We start from the raw sequence: 8025 nt of genomic DNA, 5'->3' as shown, positions 1-8025 counted from the left end.
GAAGGACTCGGTGCCCAGGAAGGACTCACCGCCATCACTCAGCTCTTTTCGGGTCCTCCCGGGGCTGACCCCGCACCCCTCTGAGCCTGTGAGACCTTCGCAGTCGCTGGATGACCTGGCGCGGGTGACAGCAGCAGCACGCAGTGCCACCGCCATGGGGGCAGGCGGGGACCCCCCAGGACACCCCCGCCCGCTCGGGAAGAGCCGCTCCGAGACCCTGTGCGCCTCCGGCAAGGACGGGGACGGGGCCAGGAGGTGGCCGGGGACCGGCCCCGCGGCTCAGGTACGGTGACATCGCCACTGCTGTCCCCAAAAGCTGCGCTGGGGGGGGTTAGCGGGTAGGCGTGTTGAGCCTGGGCCCCTCGGCTGATTCAGTGACCGTGTTCCCCCACCATGACCCTGTGACCCCCAGCACAGAGTGGGCTGATGCCCCGGCACCGCAGCCCCACATTTCCCCACGGAGGTCATTTCCCCATGACCCCGTGGGACAAACCCACCATAGGAACTTGCCAGAATGAACCATTTCGGGGGAGCGAGTGACCCCCCCACACACACAGACACCCCCCGCATCCCCTCCACCCTCAGTTCCCTAGCCCGTGCCTCAGTTCCCTTACCCTCTCCCAGCCCCCAACTCTGCAGAGCCCTGTGGTCCCTGGGGCGGGTGGGGGGCTCGGTGTCACCCAGGGGGGCTTTGGAATGTCCCCCTCAGCTTCCCAGAGCGTTCCGGGATGAGAGGAGACAGAAAGGGGTTAACAGGGAAACACGGCAGCTCCTCCCTGCCGGGGCGGGAGCCTCACCTGGGCGCAGCACCCATTGACCGAGGTGGGTGCTGGGTGCACCCCGGCACAGGCCAGCGCCCCGACACCCCAAACCCACGCTCACCCCACACCAGTAAGTAGCAAAGGGCTCTGCCCAGCACCCCCTGGGCTGCACCTCCCCGGGGGGAGCACCCAAGGGTGGGGCTCCCCCCCGGCCGCTCACCTGCCACCAGCGCGGGCTGGGGTACACAGGGTGAGACGGTGACGGCAGAGGGTCCCCTGTCCCCTCCTCACTTGTCCCCGAGCACCGCACTGTGGAGTAACCCCAGGCACCTGGAGCACCCCAAGCCTGGGTGTCCCCCACTTCAAGGGGGGATGGAGGGATTGTGTCACCTGGGAGGAAATGGGGTATTGGTGGTGGGGGGCTGTGTTTTCCACCACCCCATTTTCACCTCATTTTACACCTTGTGCCCGGAGCTGTGCCCTTTGCACACCCAAAGCCCCTCTGGGGGTGACCCAGCACAGTCCCCAACCCCAGTGCCACCATGGGAGCATTCCCCTTCCCTGCCCAGATCCAACCAGTGCCAAAAACATCCAGCATCCAAAACCATGGTGGCCTCGGTCCTGGCACCATCTGCACCCCCCACCCGTGGGATGGTTTGGGATGATCCCGGTGTTGTGGGGACACAGCAGCCCCAGATCGGCTTCCAGTGGAGCAGTGTGACACCAGATGGGCCACCCGAAATTCAGGGGATCATCCCAGTGCAATTCCTGCTCAGCATCATCCTGGAGCAATTCCTGCTCAGTTGGCCTTGGCTGTGCCGGAGCTGTGGCAGGTGGTGGGTGATGAGTGACAACAACCCCAAGAGAAGCCATTTCCTCCCTGGGCGTCTCTTCCGCTCCCCGAACCCTGGCAGGAAGCGCGGTGGGTGCAGGGCCCGGCTCAGGGTGCCAGTGGCGTTACCAGAGCCTCGTGGTGTCCCCACGGCACCAGGGACCAGGTGTCCCCCCCCGGTGCCCCCAGTGCTGCCCCGGTGTCACCGCGATGGGTGACAGGGCGTGGGGGGGTCCGCAGCGGGCTCGGAGCAGGGCATTGCAGCCTCTGCACTTGGGGAAGGTAGGCAGCACCCAAGGGTGCACCCAGCTGGGGACAGGGAGGGTGTTTTGGGGTTGCTCCTCGCCAGGCTCCCCATGGGGTTTCTCTGGGGGTTTATGGGCACCAGCGGGTGCCACAATGCTGGTCCCAAAGCAGGGAGGGGCACCCAGCCCCCCCCGGGGGTGAGAAACCCCCAGGGATGCACCCATGGGAGGGAGAGAGGTGCTGGGGGGGCTCCGTGCCAGGGATCCCCCATTGCCACCCCCATGTCCCTCGGCCCCAGGAGGAGGGCAGACCCCGCGGTGGTTTCTGGCCCTGCTCACCGTGCCGGGGGGGTTTGTGGGGTAATGGGGGGAGGATGAGAGGTGTCATCAAGTTGCTGTCCCACTGTGATCCATGGTGTCCCCAAGGACTGTACACCCACTGTCACCTCCCTCGGGATGATGGGCAGGGCTGGACCTTTGTCCCTGCAGCCATTAGAGAGAGACTCAGGCTGTAAAACTGGGGAGATCAAAGGGTGACAGCAGGGGGTTCCCCGCTGGCAGCACACTCCTGGTCCCAGGGGACACATCCCATACTCCAGACATCCCCACAGGTGGGGGTCAGCCAGGCTGGTGCTGGGGATGCTATTTTGGGATGTGGTGATGGGACTGTCTGGTTCGGCATCCGGCTTTGGGCGGGAGGCCGGGGCTGTGGCTGCTGGAGTGTCCCAGGGCACAGGTGATGAGGGTGCTGGGGTGCAAGTGTGGGTGAGATGGACGTGAGTTTTGGGGTGCTGTTGCTGGGGAGGTGGGAGTGGAGGCTGGGGGTACAGGGGATGAGTAGGTTGGAGGTGTTGGGACCACAGATGTCAGTGCAGAGGTTGTGGGTGTTCATGGATTAGGTGCCAGTGATGTGGGTGCTGCACAGAGCACGTAGCAGAGCAGTGCAAGTAGCAGTGATGCAGGTGTGGATGATGCAGTGATGCTGGTGTGGATGATGCAGTGATGCTGGTGTGGATGATGCAGTGATGAAGGTGTGGATGATGCAGGTGATGCAAGTGACAATGATGCAGTGATGCTGGTGTGGATGATGCAGTGATGCAGGTAGCAGTGATGCAGGTGCTGCATGAGTGGGAGCAGGGACACAGGTGTTGGTGACGTGGGTGACGGGTGCTAGTGATGGAGGTGCTGCTGATGTGGGTGCTGCTGATGCAGGTACTGATGATGCAGTGACATGGACACCAGTGCTGCAGGTGCTGCTGCAGGTGCTGCACGCACTGGGTCTTGCAGGTGCCAGTGATGTGGTGCTGTTTGTGAAGCTGCTACCAGCAGCAAGTGACACAGGCAGCAGTGACACAGGTGCTGGCACTGGGAACCTCCATATCCCTCCATGTGCTCATCCCTGTGCCAGTGGGTGCTCCCTGCCCCATTCTGGGTGCCGTGGGTGCCCCTCTCCACCTCCTGGCCTCCTACACCCCATCCCTGGCACCTCCTGCCCACACTTTTAGGGGCCCAGGCAGGGTGGTGACCCAGCAGCCAGGGCAGGATCCAGCCCATCGGCCACCCGGACACCGCAGTGGGGACATCCCAGGAATGCCATTCCAGCTGCAGTAGTGACACATCCGTGTTCCCCCAGGCACACAAGGAGTCAGAGGAGACACCTGACCCCATCTACCTCAACATCCAGGAGCTGCGGGAAGAGGCTGCCGCTGCCAGCTCGGCCCCAGAGGAGCCTGGCAGCTCCGTGTCGGACTGGGAAACCCACACGGACACGGACAGTGGACATTTGTTTTATTATAACCCCGTGACGGGCGAGACCACGTGGGATTGTCCCTTCGGGCAGGCGGCCGATGGAGTGAGTCCCGCCGCCTCTCCCGCCTCCTCACTCGCACACAGCCCGGAGCTTCCCGAGTGGGAACAGCACGTGGACGAAGGAAGCGGACAGACTTTTTTCTATAATTCGGTGACAGGTGAGACGTCGTGGGACCCCCCCACCGTGGGAGACACAGGCAGCCCCCGGGAAATGCACCCTGGGGGGACGCGGTACGGTCCCGTGGAGCAGAGGGTGAGCACCCGGCGAGGCGCGGGGATGGGCTGGGGATGGGGGCACAGACAGGGACGGGAATGGAGATGAAGGGATGGGATGGAAACGGAGAGACAGACAGAGATTGGGATTGAGAAAGGTGTGGGAGATGAGATGGAGGTTGAGATGGAGACGGAAACAGATGGGAATGGAGATGAAGACAGATGAAGATGGACATGGGTGTGGATCCAGGGGTGTCGTAAAGGATGAGAGTGCAGATGGAAACAGGGATGGGATGAAAATGGAGTCAGAGCTGAAGATTGAGGAAGGATGGGAGATGCAATGAAGATGGAAACAAAGATGGAGATGGGGAATGAAGATGAAGACAGAAGGTGGAGATGGGAACAGATACAAGGATGTAGAAAGGGAGGGGAATGGAGATGGAAACAGGGATGGGATGGGGATAGGGATGAAGTTGGAGATGGGAGACAGGGATGGGAATGAAGATGAAGGTGCAGATGAAGATGGAGATGGGAATGGAGACAGGGATTGAGATGGAGATGATGGAGATGATGGAGATGAGGCAGGCCCCACCTGGGCGAGCAGCACAGGGATGCAGATCTCTTGGTTGGGCACAAGATCTTGAACTGTCTCTTCTCTCCAGCCACCCACTCCAGAAACGGATTATCCTGACCTGTCTCCAGATGAGCTGGAGTGTTATCCCGAGGAGGACTATTCACCCGTGGGCTCCTACGATCAGGGGGCCTCTCTGTGCCTGTCCCCGAGGCGCCCCGAGGAGCTGGGCTCACCCCCGGGCTGGTACGGACACAGCCACCCCGAGGGTATCACGTTCTACCCCGAGCACTTCGCACCTGACACGGTACGGGATAGGGATGGGAACAGGGACTGGGACAGGGTTGATGATGGGGATGGGGATGGGGAATGGAAGAGGGATGAACACAGGGATGGGAACTGGGATGGATTATGCACAAGGACAGGGACAGCAGTGGGGATGGGGACAGGATCAGGGACAAAGATGCAGACAGGGGCGACTGCCAGGGATAAACATCCTCCCAAGCCCATAGAGCAGGGTGTGCAGGGGCTCTGGGGTGCTGTGGGTGCACAGCACAGCCCCCTCCTGGCAGGGGCACCTTGAGCATCACCTGACCCCTCCCTGGCCAGGTTCCATCGGGTGGCCGCCACGAGCGGGCCAGCAGCGGCTCCAGCCAGGACAGCGGGCTCTTCGCCTGGCACGGCACCGTGTCACCGGCACCAGGCAGCAAGGAGGAGAAGGTGAGAGCCCCAGGAGGGGCACCCAGCCTGCCCTCACCCCAGCACCAGGGAGAACAAGGGGCAAATTTGACACCTCCACCTTTACTTTCCAGTTTAAAAGTCTCGAAAAAGCCGGAGTGCTCAACCGGACCAAGACATTGGACAGAGGGAAGCGGCTCCGGTAAGAACGTCCTGGTGTCCCCTGCCACTGGAGACAGGAGTCCAGCAAAGGGAAGGGGCTGGGCTATCCCACAGTATGACTGACCCCTGTTCTCTTCCCCAGGAAGAACTGGAGCTCCTCCTGGACGGTGCTGGAAGGGGGAATCCTCACCTTCTTCAAGGACTCCAAGCATTCAGCTGCCAGTGCCTTGGTAAGGGCCCTGATGGCCTTGGAGCAGGGCAGCTGCCATGGGATGGGACCCATGGGGCAGGGCCAGCACCCATGGGAAAGGGCCAGCATCCATGGGACAGGGCCAGCACCCATGGGAAAGGGCCAGCACCCATGGGGAAGGGCCAGCACCCATGGGAAAGGGCCAGCATCCATGGGACTGGACCAGGACTCACAGGATGTGGCCAACATGTGTAGGATGGGGCAGCACCCACAGGGAACATGGTGGTGGCCTCACCTCTGGGGTGGGTGTTCAGGGCTGTCTTGGGGGAGGGAGACCATGACCAGCCCCCACAGAATGGGGCCAGCATCCACAGGATGGGGCCAGCACCCATAGGACAGGGCAAGGATCCCCAGGATGGAGTCAAAGCTGCAGGATGGGACCAGCACCTATAGGATGAGGCTGACATCCAGGGGACAGGGCCAGCACCCACAAAACAACCCCTGGTACTGTGGGGGGAGTCAGCACTTGAGGGATGGGAGCAGGACTCACAGGCCAGGGGAGGTGCCCTGCACAGGGACCCCAGCACTGGGACAGGTCCACTCACCCCCCAGCACACACAGTCTGTACAGGGGTCCCAGTGTTGGAGCACCCAGAGCTGGTGAGAGGCAGCAGGAGGAAGCAGAGCCAGCCCCAGTCCCCCCCGGGTCTCGTTCTCCCCCCGCAGTGCCCAGCAGCTGCCACCGGATGCAGAAGTTGCCGTGGGTCTTGCAACACCCTGTGGTGACAGTGACGGGGGAGGACAGGGGACCTACAGCTGCTGGAGACAGTGCTGGCCTCACCTCAGGGGTTCAGGGCTCTGTCTGGGGGTGCAAAGGCTCTTGGGGCAGGGGGACTGTGGTCAAAGCACCTCAAGACCCAGGGCATGGGGAGAAGCAGTGGGTCTGATGCTCTCCCTCTGCAAAATCCCCCTCCTTGGGAGCAGCCACCCTCTTCCTGCAGTGTCACGGAGAGGGACCTCAAAGCTGGAGCCCCCGGGGTCCCTGAGGAGGGCTGGGAATGTCCCTTGAGGTGATGGCAGCCCTACAACCTGGCTGTCCCCAAGCTGGTGGCCGTGACCCTAACCCCACCATGGCAGTCCCATGTCCTAGTCCTGCAGAGACCATAGGAGGGGACAGAGGGGTCCCACAGAGGACATTTGGCAGCCTTGCCTTTCTGCAGGAGGGCATCCCACACTCCCCAGCAGGATCCCGGTGTCCCTGTCCCCTCTGGGCAGGTGCCACCCTCATCCCCTTGTCCCCACAGAGGCACCCCAGCACCCTGACCACCCCTGAGCACACGGTGGAGCTGCGCGGGGCCACCCTCACCTGGGCCAGCAGGGACAAGTCCAGCAAGAAGAATGTCCTGGAGGTGAGCAGGTGACAGCAGGAGGGACACCAGTCACACGCCAGGGTCCACAGGGCAGAGCCACTCCTGGCCAGTTCATCCCAGCAGTGCTGCAGGGGATGGACGTGGGGACACTGAGGACCTGCCAGGGTGGGAGTACAGGGACACTGCACTGCTGGTCACTGTCCCGTTCTGGTGGGCACAGAGAGGTCACCAAGGGACCTCTGGCTCCCCGAGGGGCTTTGCACAGGGAGGAGCCGCCCCAGCCGCTCCGGCTCCCGGCACTTTTGGTGTCTCGGGAGTCGGTGCAGGGCTCGGTCACATCGTGGTTCCCAAATCCGGGTGGTTGCGGCAGCCCCGCGCCCTTTCCCTGACCTCTGTGAATTGCTCCTGCAGCTGAGGACGCGGGAGGGCTCGGAATTCCTCATCCAGCATGACTCGGAGCAGATCATCACCGCCTGGCACAGAGCCATCTCCGACAGCATCGGCCGCAGGGTGAGCAGGGCCCCCGGCCCGCGGCCACCCTGGCGCCGGGCCCGGCGTCTCACGGCTCCCCTTCCTTAGGGCTCCGACATCTCCGCAGAGGAGGAGGCCGAAACTGGGGCTGAATTCGGCTCCCGGGAGAGGCTGGGGGGCAGCGAGGAGAGGAGGGCAGGTGAGCACCGGCAGCCGGGATGGGCGCGGGGGCCCCGGCAAAACCACCCACCCTGCGGGTCCCCGGGCCGGGAGCGCCCAGCTCGGGCCTCGGATGGCGCTGACAATGAGCTGTGTCCCCACCAGGGGCCGGACAGGTGACGGGCAGTGCCGAGAGTGACACCAGCAGAGTCCGGAACAAACTCCGCAAGTTCCTGCAGAGGCGGCCGACGCTGCAATCCCTGCGGGAGAAGGGCTACATCAGGGGTGGGTGCGGGGGCTGGATCGGGGGTGCTGGGATGAGGGTAAATCCAGAGTGGGTGCTGAAATGGGACTGAGTCCCTCGGCATGTCTCCAGGCTGGAGGATGGGTGGGACAGTCAGGGATGGAGCTGGGACAGTCAGGGATGGAGCTGGGATGGAGCTGGGATGGCCAGGGATGGAGCTGGGATGGCCAGGGATGGAGCTGGGACAGCCAGGGATGGAGATGGGACAGTCAGGGATGGAGCTGGGACAGCCAGGGATGGAGCTGGGACAGCCAGGGATGG

General features: G+C 63.1%; 1 protein-coding gene across 3 annotated transcripts in view; it reads left to right on the top strand.

The window, feature by feature from the left end:
• Positions 1–8025, top strand: part of LOC107215301 (rho GTPase-activating protein 27) — a 12006-nt gene that overhangs the window by 1436 nt on the left and 2545 nt on the right. For all 3 annotated transcript variants that reach the window (XR_004500330.1, XM_019009086.2, XM_019009087.2), the window contains exons 3-12: positions 5–283; positions 3472–3900; positions 4523–4738; positions 5041–5151; positions 5244–5311; positions 5414–5501; positions 6765–6869; positions 7242–7340; positions 7410–7500; positions 7626–7745. Coding sequence is in view for 2 of the 3 variants with exons in the window: in XM_019009086.2 (XP_018864631.1) it covers positions 5–283; positions 3472–3900; positions 4523–4738; positions 5041–5151; positions 5244–5311; positions 5414–5501; positions 6765–6869; positions 7242–7340; positions 7410–7500; positions 7626–7745 (1606 nt within the window). In the remaining variant the exon portion in view is untranslated. The remainder of the gene's footprint in view (positions 1–4; positions 284–3471; positions 3901–4522; positions 4739–5040; positions 5152–5243; positions 5312–5413; positions 5502–6764; positions 6870–7241; positions 7341–7409; positions 7501–7625; positions 7746–8025) is intronic.

This window comes from Parus major, chromosome 27, assembly GCF_001522545.3.
Source record: "Parus major isolate Abel chromosome 27, Parus_major1.1, whole genome shotgun sequence".
Lineage (NCBI taxonomy): Eukaryota > Metazoa > Chordata > Aves > Passeriformes > Paridae > Parus > Parus major.
This window is presented reverse-complemented; position numbering and strand designations above follow the sequence as displayed.